At 38.0% G+C, this 21,012-nt stretch overlaps 1 protein-coding gene and 1 non-coding gene across 51 annotated transcripts in view; both read right to left on the bottom strand.

Moving 5' to 3' along the window:
- Positions 1–12,207: 12,207 nt before the first annotated feature.
- TRNAC-GCA (transfer RNA cysteine (anticodon GCA)) lies at positions 12,208–12,279 on the bottom strand. Its single transcript has one exon. It is a non-coding gene; the product is annotated as a tRNA-Cys (tRNA).
- Positions 12,280–14,971: 2,692 nt separating this feature from the next.
- The window catches only part of TMEM123 (transmembrane protein 123), an 87,163-nt gene continuing 81,122 nt past the window's right edge, over positions 14,972–21,012 (bottom strand). For all 50 annotated transcript variants that reach the window (XM_069554832.1, XM_069554844.1, XM_069554833.1 and 47 more), the window contains 2 exons: positions 20,188–20,341; positions 14,972–17,507 (listed from right to left, as the gene is read on the bottom strand). In XM_069554832.1, coding sequence (XP_069410933.1) covers positions 17,483–17,507; positions 20,188–20,341 — 179 coding nt within the window. In that variant the 3' untranslated portion in view covers positions 14,972–17,482. The remainder of the gene's footprint in view (positions 17,508–20,187; positions 20,342–21,012) is intronic.

Below are 21,012 nucleotides of genomic sequence, written 5' to 3'. Positions count from 1 at the left end.
GTATAGTCATTGTGGAAAACAGTATGAAGTTTCCTCAAAAAACCACAAATAAAGTTATCATGACCCTGCAGTCCCACTTCTGGGTATATCAACAATGGAAATCAGTACCTTGAAGAGTTATCTGCTCTCCCATTTATTATGGTATTATACGTAATAGGCTAGATGTGGAGACAACCTAAGCGTCCATTCAACAAAGAATGGATTTAAAAATTGTGAGAGATTTTATATACATAATATACTTCAGTCTTGAAAAAGAAAGAGATCCTGCTATTTGCAACAACATGAATGAACCTGGGTAACATTAGGCTAAGTGAAATAAGCCAGACATAGAAAATACAAAACATGATCTCGCTTGTATGTGGAATCTAAAAAAGTCAGATAAATAGAAGTAGTATAATTGTGGATACTAGGAAGAAGGAAGTGGGGGATTTGGGGGGATGCTGGTCAAGAGCACAAAATTGCAGTTATTTTGGATGAATACAGAGATACAATGTACAGCATAATGACTATAGTTATTATAGTTAATAATATTGTACTGAGTAATGAAAATTTGCAAAGAGAATAGAATTGGGTTCTCATAAAAATTACATAGTAAATATATTTTTTATTTAAAATATAAAAATTTTTAAAATGGGCACTTGCTCTCAAGGGCACAGAGCACACACACACACACATCTTAATTGCCCATAGATTAGGGGTTTATTCCTGATGTTTAATTCAATTCTATTGGTGTTTATGTCTGTCCTGGAAAAGGTCAGTTTTCATTCCAATCCCAAAGAAAGGCAATGCCAAAAGTGTTCAAACTACCGCACAATTGCTCTCATCTTATACGCCAGCCAAGTAATGCTCAAAATTCTCCAAGCCAGGCATCAACAGTATGTGAACCATGGAATTCCAGATATTCAAGCTGGATTTAGAAAAGGCAGAGGAACCAGAGATCAAATTGCCAACATTCGTTGGATCACTGAAACAGCAAGAGAATTCAAGGAAAACATCTACTTTTGTTTTATTGACTATGCCAAAGCATTTGACTGTGTGGATCACAACAAACTGGAAAATTCTTAAAAGAGATGGGAGTACCAGACCACCTGACCTGCCTCTTGAGAAACCTGTATGCAGATCAAGAAGCAACAGTTAGAACCAGACATGGAACAACAGACTGGTTTCAAATTGGGATAGAAATCTATCAAGGCTGTATATTGCCACCCTGCTTATTTAACTTCTATGCAGAGTACATCATGAGAAACACTGGGCTGGATGAAGCACAAGCTGGAATCAAGATTGCCGGGAGAAATAACAATAACCTGAGATATGCAGATGACACCACCCTTATGGCACAAAGTGAAGAACTAAAGAGTCTCTTGAAAGTGAAAGAAGAGAGTGAAAAAGCTGGCTTAAAACAGCATTCAAAAAACTACGATCATGGCATCCAGTCCCATCACTTCATGGCAAATAGTTGGGGAAACAATGGGAACAGTGACAGACTTTATATTTGAGGGTGCTCCCAAATCACTGCAGATGATGTCTGCGGCCATGAAATTAACAGATGCTTGCTCCTTGGAAGAAAATCTATGACCAACCTAGACAGTATATTAAAAAGCAGAGACATTACTTTGCCAACAAAGGTCTGTCTAGTTTTTTTAAAAAGCTATTGTTTTTCCAGTAGTCATGTATGAAGGTGAGAGTTGGACTATAAAGAAAGCTGAGTGCCAAAGAATTGATGCTTTTGAACTGTGGTGTTGGAGAAGACTCTTGAGAGCCCCTTGGACTGCAAGGAGATCCAATCAGTCCATCTTAAAGGAAATCAGTCCTGAATATTCATTAGAAGGACTGATGCTGAAGCCAATACTTTGACTACCTGATGTGAAGAACTGACTCCTTGGAAAAGATCCTGATGCTGGGAAAGATTGAAGGCAGGAGGAGAAGGGGACAACAGAGGATGAGATGGTTGGATGGCATCACTGAGTCTATGGACATGAGTTCGAGTAAAACTCCAGGAGTTGGTGATGGACAGGGAAGCCTGGCTTGCTGCAGTCTACCGTGTTGCAAAGAGTCAGACACGACTGAGCATCTGAACTGATACTGATATGTCTATCCTGTGCCAGTACCACACTGTTTTAATTACTGTAGCCTCCTAGTAAGTTTTTAAATTGGGAAGTATGATCCTCAAACTTAGTTCTTATTTTTCAAGGTTGTTTTGGATATTTGTGGCCCCTTGTGATCCAGGAATTTCAATACAGATTGCATTGAATCTGTGGATTGCCTTCGGTAGTGTTGCCATCTTTACAATATTAAATCTTCTCATCCATGAACATGGGGATTTTTTCCCATTATTTAGGTCTTTAATATCAGCAAAGTTTTTGAAAAGTGTACAAGACTTTCCCTTTCTTGGTGTTTTATTCTCTTGGTTGCTGTTTTCTTAATGTCATTTTGAACTGTTTATTGTTAGTATGTAGAGACACAACTGATTTTTGTGTATTGGTCTCATACCCTTACAACTTTGTGAATTTAACAGCTGTATATTCCTTGTTTATTTGTGGGAAATTTTCACATATAGAATCATGACATTTATAAATAGGGATTGTCTTCGTTTCCAGTTTTGAAGCTTTTTCTCTTACCTAATTGCTTTGGCTAGAATTTTCAACACGATGTTGAACACCAGTGATGAAAGTGGGCTTCCTTATAGGGAAAGCTTTCAATCTTTTACTATTGGGTACATTAGCTCTTTTTATCTATTTTTTAAATAGATGACATTTGCCAGGTCGATGAAGTCACTTCTAGTTATCTGAGTGTTATAAAAGATGTTGGCTATTAACAAATACTTTTTCTTCATTGAGATGGTCACACGATCCCCTCCACATTTGTTCTATTAATGTGGTATGTTACATTGATTGATTTTGTTATGTTGAAACATCCTTGTATTCATGAGATAAATCCCATTTGATTGTGGTGTATAACCTTTTTAATATATTGTTGGATTCAGTTTGCTAATATTTTGTTGAAGATTTTTGCCTTTATATTCATAAGGGATATTGGTTTGTAGTTTTCTTGTGGTGAGTTTGTCTGGCTTTGATATCAGGATAATGACACCAAATAATACTCATTCACAGAATGAGTTAGGAAGTGTTGTAGCTCAGTTGATTTTTTCCTAACTTCCTTTGGTGCAGAGCATTTTGTAGTTCCTAGATATAAATTTCCTTCCTAATCCTGCAGTAAAAGTAGCAGAATATGACATGTTTTGAGAATCCTTTTGCTGCGTGCCGTCCTGTCAACACTTTGAAGCATCAATATCAGAAGACACATAACAGAAGAAAAGGAGCAGGCTTGGGGGCATGGGAAAAGTTCTGCATAAAAGAGGTGGCACTTTAACTGGCTCTTAAGAGATTAGTAAATAATGATTATGATATTTTATTAATAAAAATAGACAAGCCCTTTGAGTAGCTGGGAAGTGATATGTGTGGGTATTTTGGAACAGAAGTCTATCTCTTCTTCAAATGAAATGGAAAAGGGTTAGGATGGATGGATGTGTGAGGGGGCAGATGGTAGGTGCAGTGGTGCTGCTACAGGAGAAGTGGAGGAAGCTGAGCACTCTCTACTCAGTAAAAATCTTCTAGGAGTTCCTCTCAGTCTCCAACTCATTTTCTTCTTAGTTATCTGCTATTTATATCCAGAGATATCTATTGTGTTCTCCTGTTTGCTACAAACTTAGTAATGAACCTGTGCATCTATGATCACACAACAGCAGAGCAGATATAAAATGTTCATATTGATCAAATGTTTCTTTTTATAATATTATGCATTACTTCTGAGGAAGTTGTCCGTTACTGCACTCTAATACAGAACAATTTCAGGGATAATAACAAATATCTCTTTTGCCAGAAACATATTTAATGAAAATATGCTATTTGTTCTTTAAATTATATGCTTTGCATAGAACAAAAATTTACTTTTCCTATATTTATTAAATGGATTTGGAGAGATACATTTGTAAATGTATTACTGACTGAAACTTTCATCAAGAACATATAAACCTACTGTACAGTAAAGGGAACTCTCCTAAATGCTCTGTGGTGCCCTAAGTTGGAAGGAAAACAAAACAGAGAGGATATGTATGGCTGATTCACTTTACTGTATAGTATATAATGCAACATTGTAAGGTAACTATATTCTAATAAAAATTTTCAAAGAACAGAAAAAGGATATATAGAAAATTATAAATAAGAAAACCCATCAAAAAATGGGCAAGAGACTCAAATTGGCACATCCCAAGAGTACAGCCAAATGGCCAACAAACAAATGAAAAGGTGTGTAATCTTGTATCAGTAGTTATCAGAGAAATGCAAAGTACACCCACAGTGGGATACTGTCACCTGCCAGGATGACTGAAATTCAGGCCTAATAAATCAAAAACATGAGACAATAAGAACTCTTAGGCTACCATGGGGCTGCAAACTGATGGAGCCACCTTGAAAACTGTTTAGCACTTTCTATCGCAGCTCAGCTATACTCACAAACCTTCTGACCCAGCAATTCCTGTCCTGGGTATATACCTAAGTGAAATGCTTACAAATTTGCATCAATAGCCATGTATATATAGTTCATACCCATGTTATTTGTATAAGCCAAATTCTGAAGACCCAAATATACAGTAGATGAACAAATCAGTATGCTCAAAATGGAATACTAAACAGCAATGAACATAAATTAGTGACTATTTACAGTAAGTAATATGAATGAATCTCACAAACGTTGACTGAAAGAATCTAGATGAAAAGAAGCATGATTCTATCACACGAAATTCTAAAACAGGCAATACTAATCTATGATGCTAAAAGTCAAGCACTTGTTAACCTCAGAGGAGAAGGAAGGAAGTGAGGATGGGAAGGGGTGAAAGAGGGACTTGCAAAGTGTTGGTAATATTCTTGTCTCTGATCTGGGTGGGGGTTAAAGAGGTCTGTTCAGTTCATGATTATTCATTGTGCTGTATATTTCTGTACACAAGAGAAGACTCTACACATGGACATCACCAGACGGTCAACAGCGAAATCAGATTGATTATATTCTTTGCAGCCAAAGATGGAAAAGCTCTATATAGTCAGCAAAAACAAGACTGGGAGCTGACTGTGGCTCAGATCATGAACTCCTTATTGCCAAATTCAGACTTAAATTGAAGAAAGTAGGGAAAACCACTAGACCATTCAGGTAGGACCTAAATCAAATCTCTTACGATTATACAGTCAAAGTGAGAAATAGATTTAAGGGACTAGATCTGATAGACAGAGTGCCTGATGAACTATGGATGGAGGTTCATGACATTGTACAGGAGACAGGGATCAAGACCACTCCCATGGAAAAGAAATGCAATAAAGCAAACTGGCTGTCTGAGGAGGCCTTACAAATAGCTGTGAAAAGAAGAGAAGCAAAAAGCAAAGGAGAAGAGGAAAGATATAAGCATCTGAATGCAGAGTTCCAAAGAATAGCAAGGAGAGATAAGAAAGCCTTCCTCAGCGATCAGTGCAAAGAAACAGAGGAAAAGAACAGAATGGGAAAGACTAGAGATCTCGTCAAGAAAATTAGAGATATCAAGGGAACATTTCATGCAGAGATGGGCTCGATCAAGGACAGAAATGGTATGGACCTAACAGAAGCAGAAGATATTAAGAAGAGGTGGCAAGAATATACAGAAGAACTGTACAGAAAAGGTCTTCACGACCAAGATAATCCTGATGGTGTGATCACTCACCTAGAGCCAGACATCCTGGAATGTTAAGTCAAGTGGGCCTTAGTAAGCATCACTGCGAACAAAGCTAGTGGAGATGACGGAATTCCAGTTGAGCTATTTCAAATCCTGAACAATGATGCTGTGAAAGTGCTCCACTCAATATGCCAGCAAATTTGGAAAACTCAGCAGTGGCCACAGGGATGGAAAATGTCAGTTTTCATCCTAATCCAAAAGAAAGGCAATGCCAAAGAATGCTCAAATTACCGCACAATTGCACTCATCTCACACACTAGCGAAGTAATGCTTAAAATTTTCCAAGCCAGGCTTCAAAGTACGTGAACCGTGAACTTCCAGATGTTCAAGCTGGTTTTAGAAAAGGCAGAGGAACCAGAGATCAAATTGCCAACATCCGCTGGATCATGGAAAAAGCAAGAGAGTTCCAGAAAAACATCTATTTCTGCTTTATTGACTGTGCCAAAGCCTTTGACTGTGTGAATCACAATAAACTGGAAAATTCTGAGAGAGATGGGAATACCAGACTACCTGACCTGCCTCTTGAGAAACCTATATGCTGGTCAGGAAGCAACAGTTAGAACTGGACATGGAACAACAGACTGGTTCCAAACAGGAAAAGGATTACGTCAAGGCTGTATATTGTCACCCTGCTTATTTAACTTATATGCAGAGTACATCATGAGAAACGCTGGGCTGGAGGAAGCACAAGAATGTTGGGAGAAATATGAATAATCTCAGATATGCAGATGACACCAGCCTTATGGCAGAAAGTGAAGAGGAACTAAAAAGCCTCTTGATGAAAGTGAAAGAGGAGAGTGAAAAAGTTGACTTAAAGCTCAACATTCAGAAAACTAAGATCATGGCATCCGGTCCCATCACTTCATGGGAAATAGATGGAGAAACAGTGGAAACAGTGTCAGACTTTGTTTTTCTGGGCTCCAAAATCACTGCAGATGGTGATTGCAGCCATGAAATTAAAAGACGCTTACTCCTTGGAAAGAAAGGTATAACCAACCTAGATAGCATATTCAAAAGCAGAGACATTACTTTGCCAACAACGGTCCATTTAGTCCAGGCTATGGTTTTTCCTGTGGTCATGTATGGATGTGAGAGTTGCACTGTGAAGAAAGCTGAGCATTGAAGAATTGATGCTTTTTAACTGTGGTGTTGGAGAAGACTCTTTTGAGTCCCTTGGACTGCAAGGAGATCCATCCAGTCCATCCTAAAGGAGATCAGTCCTGGTTGCTCATTGGAAGGACTGATGCTGAGGCTGAAACTCCAATACTTTGGCCACCTGATGCAAAGAGCTGACTCATTTGAAAAGACCTTGATGCTGGGAAAGATTGAAGGCGGGAGGAGAAGGGGACGATAGAGGATGAGATGGCTGGATGGTATCACTGACTCAATGGACATGTGTTTGAGTGAACTCTGGGAGTTGGTGATGGACAGGGAGGCCTGGCGTGCTGCGATTCATGGGGTCACAAAGAGTTGGACACCACTGAGCAACTGAACTGAACTGATACAGTTTTATAGAGATATAGTTGATATATGACACTATGTGTTTAAAGTTTACAGAATAATTATTTGACTTACATACACTGCGAAATGATTACCACAGTAAGTTTAGTTAACATCCACCATCTCATATAGACACAAAATAAAATTTTTTTCCCTTGTAATGAGAATTCTTAGGATTTACTCTGAACAACTTTCTTACATATCATAGAACAGTGATAAACTATAGTCATCATGTTGTAATTATATGCCTAGTATATATTTACCTTATAACATGAAGTTTGTACATTTTGACCTTTTATCCAAATGCCCCTCCCCCCACACCTCACTTATGGTAACCACAAATTGGCTCTCTTTTTCTATGAGTTTGGGTTATTGTTTTCTAGATTCTGCATATATGTGATATATCCATTTGTCTTTCTCTGTCCAATTATTTCACTTAGCATAATGTCGTCAAAGTCCATGTATGTTGCTGTGTATATATATATATATATATATATGTGTATATATATATATACACACACACACACACCCCACAAGCTTTTTTATCCACTCACTCATTAGTGGTCTCTTAGATTGTTTCTACATTTTGGCTATTGTAAATAATGCTGCTGATGAACATGGAGGTGCAGATATCTCTTCAACATAGTGTTTTTATTTCCATTGGATACATTCCCAGAAGTGCAATTGCTAGATCACATGATAGTTCTATTTTTAACTTTTTGAGGAACCTCTATATTGTTCACTTCCTTTCCAATTAATTTTTTTTTTGCTGCTATTCCAAGAGTTCTTTATACATTATGGATATTAACCCCTTGTTACATATGTGGTTTGCAATTACTTTTACATTTTCGATAGGTTGTCTTTTCATTTTGTTGATCATTTCTTATGCAGATGCTTTTTAGTTTGAAGTAGTCCCACCAGTTTATTTTTTATTTTGTTGCTTTTGCTTTGTGGTATATTAAAAAAAATCATTGCCAAGGCTCATGTCAAAGAAGTTCTTTCCTATATTTTCTTCTAGGAGTTTTATGGTTTCAGGTCTTATATTTAAGTCTTTAATCCATTTCAGTTAATTTTTGTGAGGAGTGTTAAGATAGGGATCTAATTTCACTCTTTTACATGTGAATGTCCAAATTTCCTAGCACCATTTATTGAAGACTGACACACTTCCATTGAGAATTCTTGGCTCCTTTGTCAAATATTATTTTACCATATATTGTTGTTCAGTCACTCAGTCATGTCTGACTCTTTGCAACACCATGGACTGCAGCACCCCAGGCTTCCCTGTCCTTCACTATCTCCTGAAGGTTGCTCAAAGTCATGCCCATTGAGTCAATGATGCTATCCAACCATCTCATCCTCTGTCATCCCATTCTCCTTTTGCCTTCAATCTTTCCCAGTATCAGGGTCTTTTCAAATGAGTCAGTTCTTCACATCAGGTGGCCAAAGTGTTGAAACTTCAGCATCAGTCCTTCCAATGAATATTCAGGACTGATTTCCTTTAGGATGGACTGGTTTGATCTCCTTGCAGTCCAAGGGACTCTCAAGAGTCTTCAACAGCACAGTTCAAAAGCATCAATTCTTCAGTGCTCAGTCTTCATTATGGTACAACTCTCATATCTGTACATGACTGGAAAAAACACAGCTTTGACTATAGGGACCATTGTTTGCAAAGTGATGTCTCTGCTTTTTAATATATCATCTAGGTCTGTCATAGCTTTTCTTCCAGGGAGCAAACATCTTTTAATTTTATGGCTTCAGTCACCATCTGCAGTGATTCTGGAGCCCATAAAAATAGTCTGTCACTGTTTCCACTGTTTCCCCATCTATTTGCCATGAAGTGGTGGGACCAGATGCCATGATGTTAGTTTTATGAATGTTGAGTTTTAACCCAACTTTTTCACTCTTATCTTTCACTTCATCAAGAGGCTCTTTAGTTCTTTTTTGTTTTCTGCCATATGGGTGATTCATCTGCATGTCTGAGGTTATTGATATTTCTCCTGGCAATCTTGATTCCAGTTTGTGATTCAACCAGCCTAGCATTTCGCATGATGTACTCTGCATATAAGTTAAATAAGCAAGGTAACAGTATACAGCCTTGACAGACTCCTTTCCCAGTTTGGAACCAGTCCGTTGTTCTGTGTCTTATTCTAACTGTTGATTCTTGACTTGCATACATTCTCAGGAGGTGGGTAAGGTGGTCTGGTATTCCAATCTCTTAAAAAATTTTCCAGTTTGTTGTGATCCACACAGTCAAAGACTTTAGTGTAGTCAATGAAGCAGAAGTAGATGTTTTCTGGATTTCTCTTGCTTTTTCCATGATCCAGTGGATATTGGCAATTTGATCTCTGGTTCCTTTGCCTTTGCTAAATCCAGCTTGTACATCTGGAAGTTTTCTGTTTATTTATTGTTGAAGCCTAGCTTAAAGGATTTTGAGCTTTACCTTGCTAGTGTGTGAAATGAGTGCAATTGTATGGTAGTTTGAACATTCTTTGGCATTTCCCTTCTTTGGAGTTGGAATGAAAATTGACCTTTTCTGATCTTGCGGCCACTGCTGAGTTTTCCAAATTGCTGGCATACTGAATGCAGCACTCTAAAAGCATCATCCTTTATAATTTTAAATAGCTCAGCTAGAATTCCATCACCTCCACTAGTTTTGTTTGTAGTAATGCTTCCTAAGGCCCACTTGACTTCATACACCAGGATGTCTGGCTCTAGGTAAGTGACCACAACATCCTGGTTATCCGGATCAGTAAGACCTTTTTTATACAGTTCTTCTGTGTATTCTTGCCACCTCTTCTTAATCTGTTCTGCTTCTGTTAGGTCTTCACTGTTTCTGTCCTTTATTGTGCCCATCTTTGCATGAAATGTTCTCTTGGCATCTCTTAATTTTCTTGAAGAAATCTCTAGTCTTTCCCATTCTATTTGTCCCATTCCTCTATTTCTTTGCACTGTTCACTTAGGAAGGCTTTCTTATCTCTCCTTGCTAGTCTCTGGAACTCTGCATCCAGTTGGATATATCTTGCTCCTTCTCCTTTGCCTTTCACTTCTTTTCTCAGCTATTTGTAAGGACTCCTCAGACAGCCTTTTTGCCTTGTTGCATTTCTTTTTCTTTTTGGAATGGTTTTGATCCCTGCTTCCTATACAGTGTTACAAACCTCTGTCCATAGTTCTTCAGGCACTTGGTGTATCACATCTAATCCCTTGAACCTATTTCTATTTCCACTGTATAATCATAAAAGATTTTATTTAGGTCATACTTGAATGGTCTAGTGGTTTTCCATACTTTCTTCAATTTTAGTCTGAATTTTGCAATAAGGAGCTCATGATCTGAACCATAGTCAGCTCCCAGTCTTATTTTTGCTGACTGTATAGAGCTTCTCCAACTTCAGCTGTGAAGAATAAAATCAATCTGATTTCAGTGTTGACCATCTGGTGATGTCCTTGTGCAGAGTTATCTCTTGTGTTGTTGGAAGAAGGTGTTTGCTATGACCAGTGCATTCTCTTGACAAAACTCTATTAGCCTTTGCCCTGCTTCTTTCTCAGGATTGCTTTAGCTCTTTGTAGTCTTTGTGGTTCTATCTAAATTTTGGGATTTTTACCTCTGTTAAAAATGCCATTGAAATCTTGGTAGGGATTGCACTGAATTTCTAAATGGCTTTTGGTAGTATTGATGTTTTAACAATATTAATTCTTCCAACCCAGACTATATTTCCATTTACTTGTGTCTTCTATCTGTGTCATCACTGTGTTATAATTTCAGAGTGGAGATCTTTCATCTCCTGATTAAATCTATTCCTAGGTATTTGTTTGTTGTTGATGCTATTGTAAGTGGGACCATTTTTGTCTTTTTCAAATAATTCATTATTAGTGTATAGGAAAACTACTGTTTTTGAATGTTATTTTGTAAACTGCAACTTTGTTGAGTTTGTTGAATAGAACTAAAAGCTTTTTGGTGGGGCTTCCCTGGTGGCACAGTGGTTAGGAATCTACCTGCCTAATCAGGGGACACAGATTCAATTCCTGATCTGGGAGGGTCCCGCATGCTGAGGTGACCAAGTCCATGTGCCACAACTGCTGAGCCCGTGTGCTGCAGCTACTGAGGCCTGCAAGCCCAAGAGCCTGTGTTCCGTAACAAGAGAATCCACCACCACGAGAAGCTTCTGCACTGCACCTAGAGTGTAGCCCCCACTTGCCTCAACTAGATAAAGCCCGCATGGAACAATGAAGACCCAGTGCAGCCTATATACTTTTTATATACTTTTAAAAAAGATTTATGTTTTGTCCATAGTCTGTATTTAACAAAATAAAAGCTTTTTGGTGGCGTCTTTAAGTTCTTTTATATATAAAATCATGTCATCTGCAAACTGGGACAGTTTTACTTCCCCCTTTCCAATTCTGTTGCCTTTTCTCTTTCTTGCCTGATTGCTCTGGATGGGACTTCTGGAACTTTGTTGAATAGGAGTGGTGAAAGTGGGCACCCATGTCTTGTTCTTTTTTTTAAAAAAAAATGTTTAAAATTTTTTATTTAGCTGCACCAGGTGTTAGCGGCAGCACATAGGATTGCCAATCTTCATTGAGGCATGTGGAATGTTTAGCTGCAGCTTGCAAACTCTGTTAGTTGTGGTATATGGGATCTAGTTCCCTGACCTGGGATCAAACTCAGGCCCCCTGCATTGGGGGCATGGCATTTTATCCACCTGACCATCAGAAACCTCCCTCTTGTTTTGTTCTTATCTTAGAGGGAAAGCTTTCCACCTTTCACTAATGAGTATGTTAGCTGTGGGCCTGTGATATATAACTTTTTATTATGTTGAGGTGAAAGTGAAAGTGAAGTCGCTCAGTCATGTCTGACTCTGCAACCCCATGAACGGTAGCCTACCAGGCTCTGCCGTCCATGGGATTTTCCAGGCAAGAATACTGGAGTGGGATGCCATTTCCTTCTCCAGGGTATCTTCCCAACCCAGGGATCGAACCTGGGTCTCCTGCATTGCAGACAGACGCTTTACCATCTGAGCCACCAGGGAAATCCAGTATGTTGAGGTACATTCCTTTAATTATGTTAAGATGAATGGATGTTAAAATTTTCAAATGCTTTTTCTGTGTCTGAGGTATTTTTTTTCATTCTATTAATGTGATGTATCACAGTTATTTGCATATGTTAAACCATCCTTGAAGTGAAGTTGCTCAGTCCTATCCGACTCTTTGAGACCCCATGGACTGTAGCCTACCAGGTTTCTCAGTCTATGGGATTTTCCAGGCAAGAGTACTGGAGTAGGGTGCCATTTCCTTCTCCAGGGGATCCTCCTGACCCAGGGATCCAACCCTTGTCTCCTGCATTGCAGGCAGACACTTTACCCTCTGAGCCACCAGGGAAGCCTGGTGAAACCATCCTTACATCCTAGAAATAAAAGTCCCAGTTGATCATGGTGAATGATCTTTGTGTGTGTGTGTGGCTGAATTCAGTTTGCTAGTATTCTATGAAGAATTTTTGCAACTATATTCATTAGGGATATTGGCCTATAGTTCTCTTTTCTGGTAGTGGCTTTTTCTGACTGGTATTACAGTAATGTGAGCCTCATAAAACTAATTTGGGAATGTTCCTTCCTCTTTTTTTTGGTAAGAGCTTTGAGAATGATTTAGTTCTTTCAGTGTTTTATAAAATACTCCAGTGAAGCTGTTTTGTCCTGGTTTTTTAGTGCTGGGAATTTTTGACTACCCATTCAGTCTCCTTATTAATAAATGGTCTGTGCAAATGTCCTATTTCTTCTGAGTCAGTTTGGCAGGTTATATGTTTCTATTTTTCCCACTTCATCAGTGGGCCAGGGTATGCCTCAGCTTTCAGGGGTGAGAGTAGACCATGGGCCAGGGCTGCCAAATCTCTTTGGGGACCCAAATCAGGCAGTCCTGCACTTCACTGAGTTCCCAGGTTAGACTGTGCCACCAAATTGATTCTGATTCTGGAGATGAGCAAAGCTGCTGGGACCACAGCACTTGCATGTTGCTGGTCAGACTTCACCTGCCACATTCTGAGTGCTGGTTATTGCAAGCTTTCTCCTTTTCTCTGTTGGATTCCAAGTGGTCAAGCCCCCCAGATTTCCTTGCAGGTCTCAGGGGGTGAGACGAGTGGGTGCTCCAAAGAAGTGACCTGTAGTGCTGGGGGAACTGGATATCCACTCTGGGCTCTCTCTTCCAAATGGGGTAACTCTAAGCTCAGGGGAAACCTCTTGGTATGTTATGGTGCTAGCCTGGGGGCAGTGAGTCACCATGTAGCCCCTCCTCTGTACCTTTAAATGTGGTCTTTCTTGGTGTCTGTGGTGCAAGGGGATGCTTCAGCCTCACTCCTGTGTTCCAGGCTTCTCTCGGTGCACAATAGTTGTCAGCTGTGCTTCTTGTAAGTGGGGTGAGAGGAAGTCAGGAACAATCTATGTTGCCACCTTGGTGATGACACACGGCATTTTTTTTTTGTATGTCTGCTGCTGCTGCTGCTAAGTCGCTTCTGTCGTGTCCGACTCTGTGTGACCCCACAGATGGCAGCCCACCAGGCTCCCCCGTCCCTGGGATTCTCCAGGCAAGAACACCTGGAGTGGGTTGCCATTTCCTTCTCCAATGCATGAAAGTGAAAAGGGGAAGTGAAGTCGCTCAGTCGTGTCCGACTCCTAGTGACCCCATGGACTGCAGCCTACCAGCCTCCTCCATCCATGGATTTTCCAGGCAAGAGTACTGGAGTGGGGTGCCATTGCCTTCTCCGTTTTCTATGTATAAGATACTTCAATTTTTAAAGAATAACAACTAGCTGAACCTTAAAAGGGCATTTTTTTCCTCAACAGATGTGATGTTTATTGTATCTATACTCATACCATTGTTTACCTAAATAAGAAACACATTCAAGCCTGACGTTGCAGAGTGAAGCTGAAGTAATGATGCGGAGGGAGGAAGAATTATGTAAATATTACTGTAGGAGTACATTTTATTATATAAAGAATTTTCTGCAGACTGCACCTTTTCCCCTTGGTTACTCTGTAACAATATGTATTTAAGTCTTCCTTGCATGTGTGGTAAGTCACTCAGTCCTGTCTGACTCTGCGACTCTATGGACTGTAGCTTGCCAGGCTCCTCTGTCCATGTGATTCTCTAGGTAAGAATACTAGATTGGGTTGCCATGCCCATCTCTAGGGGATCTTCCCGTCCGGGGGTGGAACCCCCATCTCTTATGTCTCCTGCATTGGAAGGTGGGTCTTTACCACTAGCACCACCTGGGAAGCCAAGTCATCCTTTCAATAAAGCTAAATTACATCCAGTTGTAAAGAAAAAGTGTTGACAAACCATATGTTAATACATTTGCAGCTGACTTATATCAGGAACGGTTAACTGTAAAATTTCTACAACAGATATACTTGTTTTAAAGGTTCTACCCCCCCCCCAAAAAAAAAGGTTCTACCCAGAAGAATAAAAATAAGTGGCTTTAAATGAAAGTCCTTTGAGCAGTGCCTCTCAGACTGGTGTTCAGAATCACCCGACAGGACTGCTAAAAGACTGCTGGGCTCTACCCCAGAGACTGTGATTCAGTAGATCTGGGGTGGGATCTATTGTAACAAGCTTCCACGTGAGGCTGCCACTGGGCCAGGCAACCACACAACAATCTGCCTTTTCACTTTGGGCATTTTCTGTTAGTTTCTCCTGAGTTTGATAAAAATGAAGCAAAACCACACACTACTCTTGGATAAAGAACAAAATTTTATTCTAAAAATAGATCTCAGTAACAAGGAAATACCAAAAGTTGGTCCTTATAATAAAAAGAAAAAATGTAACAGAAATTTGCTTTATATTTTTTCCCTGAAAAATACAAAATTATCACTCTAATTTTGCCAGCTCTCATTAACTGTATTTGAATTATTCATTCTATGGACTATCCAAGGAAATTTAAAAATCTTAGGTTGAATTCTACCTAATATTTAAACATACATTTGAGTTGGTTTTATCTTCAAGTAAATACATTCTTAAAGAATGCAAATGAAACTGAACATTTGCTGAAGTAAACAAAATGAGGAAGATAAATTTATACTTAGGAAATGTGCTCCAAAGTGAAATACTGGTGTATATAGTTGTTTCCCTTATTTTTTGCAGATAACCAAAAAAACCCCCAAACCCCCAAACCTGATTGTATTGAACTACTGATATTTGAAAGTAACAAATTATACAACTTATATACAGAAAAAGACATAACTAAATTTTTTCAAGCCCCAAGAACAGGAAATTTTAAAGGCAAATAATGACATTCAGTACTTAAAAAGTGGTTTTATATTTTCAAAGTGCTAAGAAACAAGTATTCAAGAAAATTTCAGGCCTGTCTACAAAGTTCTGACTGACTTGAAGTACTGAAATACCAAGAATTCAGAAGACAAGTTAAGGTTAAAAAGCCTTCTTTACTATAAAACATGTCTTCAGTATATTTTGCAAAGAAGTGAAGCAGTGGTTAAAGGACCAGTTATGGATAAGTTAGTAACATACAAGTCATCTATCAGCCCAGATCTCTTTCCAGACTAATGCAAACACGTGTTTCATGCACGCCTTCCACACTGCGTGTGTCTCATCCACCCGTCCTGTCACATCCAGATTTTGCATAATTCTTATTCTTCATCATGTCAGTTGGCCACAATACACAGTGAGTAGAAATGATCCTTTCATATCAGAATTCTTGATTCTCTGCACAAAAGTTACATTTAATTCCTCTTAAATGAATGTACACATTTATTAGGACTTCTTAGCTCATTTCTGGGCTGTCAGAAATTGGTGTGATTTACTTTGACCGTCTAAGATAGAAGAAACAGTATGTTAGTATGTAGTATGACTAAGTATCTCTTTTGTTAAAACTTGACCCTGAGTTTTGAGTGCTGGAATATAAACTGTAAAGCTGAAAACACTCCAAAATATGTTGGCTAATACTGCTGTCTTTACAATATTATGCTTTTTCTCTCCATTAACATAATACATCTGAAAGTGCCTCCTCCTCAGCAGGGGAGAAGAAGAGAAGTTGAGAGAAGACCCAAATACGGAAGCAGGAATGTCCGGTCTTAAAAACTCCTGTTTTAAAACTAAGAATTTATTCCAAAATATGTTGGTGTTTTAGTGTAAAAATGCTATTTCCCCAAATCTCTGAGTGACACTGATGGAGTGCACCTATAGGAGTAGCAGCCTGAGGGAAGCCCCACAGCTTGGCAAACACAGCACTTCTCTAATTTGGACCAAAGAGTGCTAAGTGTTGCTGTGGAAACCATCTAAAGGTATTTTTTTTTTGTTTAAGCTAGGTCTGTTTATATTATGTTAACCATTTCTAAACATTGAAAGCAGTTCTACATCTGTTAAAAATATTCACTAAATATAAAATTAACAACTGAACATGAAATAAAGCAATTTCCAGTGGTGACAGTGTTCTCACAGTAGCAAATAATCTAATTATTTAATACTAACAACTAAGTCTTTAAAACATTATTATGTTAAACAGCAATTACAGAGGAGAAAAAAGGCAGTTACATCAACTGCTATTGAAAGCACAAAAGAAAAATACAGGCTCTCCAATGGTTCTCTAACAAGGATGAGCCTAGATACTGTTTCTAGTTTTAATTTTTCTTTTTTTTTTTGGTGGGGGAGGGCATATATTTTGTTCTAAACAAAATAACTAACTTTAACTATATAAAATATTGATGGTTTCTGAAGAGACAATAAACTAAAATTATGCTTAAGATGTGGCTTATTCATATAATTTCTGCTATGTGGCAATGGTAATTAGGATATATCCAGCTGTTATTAGCACTGAGATTGTGTGACTAACAAAGACTTCAAAATCCTTGGTGCTGAGACAAGCTCCTTATTTGAATGGCCAGATGGCATCATACCCTTCAGTGATGATGCTTTCCAATTACTGGCCTATGTGACCAATGCCACAGAAAAGTAAGACCAGACTTGTCTGTCTTACTATGTATTTTCTAAAACTGAATATAATACCACTGCACTAACTATATGCTCCATATGTTCATTAAAAACCCCCAAACCAAAACCTTTTTCCTTTAATACTCATGAGGAATCTTTACATATGTATATAATACACTGTATGTTATATGCACGGCCTGTTTATGCTATTTCCAAGAAGAGAATACTGTATTAGAGTAAGGAATCAAAATTAGGTGATAAGGCTGTGTCACTCTTCTTTCCATTGGTTCTTGGAGTCTCTTAAATGATGGCATCATGTTCATCGCTGTAATAAATCAAAAGTTAAAATTACTTGATGTTTTATATTTGTATCAAAATACTTACAGTTCATATTTCTAAGTAATGAATAATTTCAAGCTTCAGAATCAAAACTGTCATTGCTTTGTGTTTTCTTAAGCAAAAGTACCTGGTATACTATCGTGGTTAAGGATTCAAGCAGTGTATTCAGGTTGCAAAATGGATCTACACTCAAATCTCTGCTCTACAGTGGCTGTGACTTTTCATCAATTAGCTGTTATAAACCTCTTTAAAAAAGAAAATAACCAGAACAATCATTTTATGAGCATCTACTATGTGCCAGGTGTTCTGCTACAGACTTTACACCCATATCTCATTCAGTCATCACAGTAGCCCCAAGCAGAGGGAGGGCGCTGAAAAAAATATGTGTGTGTGTATGTGTGGATAATGGCAGGTATTTAATCAGTCAATTCCATTTTGCAGAAGATCAGAAGCTAAGCAAGCATGTAAGCCTGTGGCCTCTCATCTTGACGACTAGACACTACTGCACCATGTACATGAATGTAGGCAGGCACCCTGCTAGTCAACAGTAGAACCAGACTCTCATTTAAGTCTGTCTGCCCCAACCCCACCTCTTACCACATCACTCCACTGTCTATCCATGCAACCCTAAGAAACACAGCAGCTAACACTTTAATCAGTGTTATTATCCAATAAATGGAAATTAGAAATGTTCATAATTACTAGATACTGGTCTCAGTGTCCTTAATGGGAAAATAGTAAGTCTTTATTTATGGAATGTCATTATTTATAACTTCAAAGGAACGACTGGCTTTAAAATAACACTTTAAAAAAGTGTAGCACTAAGAAAAACATGGTCAATTAAACTACAACACAATGCTTTCTCATCCCATAGAAAGTAAGATGCATCTACTTCAGAGGGGTTAAAATGTGGAAAAACATAAAAACAAAAATGCGTTCTGAGACTCAATGAAATAAGGTGTTTCACCAGCTACCGGTGTGATATGAATAAGACTGCTTCGAGCGTCACACTGCCCTATACACCTCACAGTCCCCTCAGTTGTGGGGACTCTGGACCTGACGCCTTCCACAGGCCAGGCAGCATTATGTGGCCATGTACATGTGACAAAGAAGCTGGCCCACAAAGCTAACACTACATACTTCGCAGTTAAGGCTCTTTAAAATGAAAACAGCACACTTACATTTAGCTCCTTCATAGTTTTATAGTCTCAAGAGTATCAATAAATATTGATGATATAAAAAAGGAGATGTATTAAATTTAATCAAAATGTGCCTTCTGTTTAACTGGTGAAATTAAAAAAAAAAAAGACAGATGATAAATATTTCTAGGAACAGAGTGGTTTAAAAAAATTTTCCAAATGTTAAAGCATTTTTAGAATTAACTTGATTTAGTTAGTTTCCTTTTTTTTTTTCTTCTTTTACAGGCTGAGCTACAAGGGGAAGAATGAATGTTTCTGAATGTGCGTTTATCTGACAAGACACCACCTTGATATTCTTTTAAAGTAAGTTTGATATGATGGCTACTATACATGGAAGGTAAGTTACAATTTAAATATTTTTTAAAGTCTGGTTTTCTTAGTTCAGTGAAAAATCTGAGACTTATTTTGATATTATAATTTCCTCCTAGAAATTCATAATGTACATCAACATATTAAAGGCTTACACAATTTTACTGTGCTCAATTAGCATTTCCTAAATGCTTCTGACATGGAAATTCTATGGGACATATACGTATTGACATATGACAACTTACATTTTGGAAAATGCCATTTGTTCTATGGTATTTATTTTATATATACATTAACTGATGCTGGGAAAGATTGAGGGCAGGAGGAGAAGGGGATGACAGAGGATGAGATGGTTGGATGGCATCACCGACTCAATGGACATGGGTTTGGGTAAACTCCGGGAGTAGGTGATGGACAGGGAGGCCTGGCATGCTGCAGTTCATGGGGTTGCAAAGAGTTGGACACGACTGAGCGACTGAACTGAACAATCAAAAGAATAAATTCACTCTTGTACATATAAGACTCAAAAGAAAAACCAAAAGGACTTTGTTGTAGTAACAAAAATTGGGAGATGATACCTCTAAAAACCATCAGCTCTATAGAATGACATGGTTTGTTGTTGAGGACTTGTTGATAAAGCTCACCTGAAAAGATGGTTTTACTACAGAGTAACTGATAATATATATTATACTAACAACTCATTATCAGGGAAAATGAGGCTGTCAGAATTTCTTTACTTTCTTTGTCACAGAAAGCAAAAATCATGTTTTTATCAAGGATGCTACTTTAGTGTATCTTACATTTGTCAGCAGCACTAAGTCAACAGCCTTAGGAGACCTGATAGGGTATTTCTTGTGATTAGAGGTGTAAGCGTGTGAAAAGGGCTGATTAAACTTGGGTCTCCAGTTAGAAAAAGGATGGCACACTAATAAAACACAATCATTTTTACAGGTATATACATCCATTTTCATTTGCAAATAATTATAATCACGAGCTTATACCCAATTTGCTTTAGGCACAAAGGATTAATAGGAATATAACTCATAAATCTGTGAATTATTAATCACCGAGATGAACACTGGCTCTACTCTTAAATTTTGTCATGATATTTAAATAAAGAACTAATAATAATAAAAGTCCTGGCCAATCAAAACTTACATGGTTCTATACCGAATGCCTCGTCTTGAATAATACACTTTGCATCCAATGTAAAGAAAAGATAAAACTCCCAGTGTTAATACAATACCACCAACAAAGCTGCCAGTATCAAATTTTGATCCTTTATTTTCCTTAGAAATAATAGTTGTTGTGACTAGAAGAAAACAAAACAAAAATAGGTTTTAGTGCTTTTAAAATACATTGTAATCAACTAAAACATTTTGAATTTCCATGTAAGCACTCTGACTTGGGGACGAGAAGGACATGAAGTTGCTCTCCAGCTGGTTTTGTGTCTAGTGACTGCCTGGCTTTAGTTTTCTTCAGCTGACCCAACACATCCCTTATTAAAGAAACCCCCACTGCCTGCAGTCCCAAGATCTTAATGCGAGACTGGACTTAGATGCCAAAACCATCCAAGGCAGCAAGAGTTGGGGAATTCTTTTACGAATTCTCTTTAAGAGTTCATGCCCTAAACAAAACATGTCTGGGTAACAGCTGTAATCCTGAAACTGGATCCAATTTGAATAAATGTTTCTAACTGAGATTTCTCCTTTTGAACAAATTGTGAATTTTTACTATTTTAATTTTGTGAAGTCAATACATAAATTGTAGTAATAAAGAAGAGAAACTATTCAGAATAAAAGTATATAAAAACACAAAAAACAAACCATAAAATCTGATATTTGTTCTGGTAAATGTAATCAACAGCTTTTAAACAGAAGTTCAACTTTGGATAACTTAAAAGAGAATTTAAAGGTTTTGAATTCCAGGTTTCACAGGCATTATATTTTAAACAAATGAAGAAAAAGAGTGCTGAGACTAATA

The sequence above is a fragment of the Ovis canadensis genome, chromosome 15, assembly GCF_042477335.2.
Source record: "Ovis canadensis isolate MfBH-ARS-UI-01 breed Bighorn chromosome 15, ARS-UI_OviCan_v2, whole genome shotgun sequence".
In the NCBI taxonomy this organism is placed as follows: domain Eukaryota; kingdom Metazoa; phylum Chordata; class Mammalia; order Artiodactyla; family Bovidae; genus Ovis; species Ovis canadensis.
The sequence above is the reverse complement of the archived record's forward strand: the minus strand, read 5'-3'. Positions and strand labels throughout refer to the sequence as shown.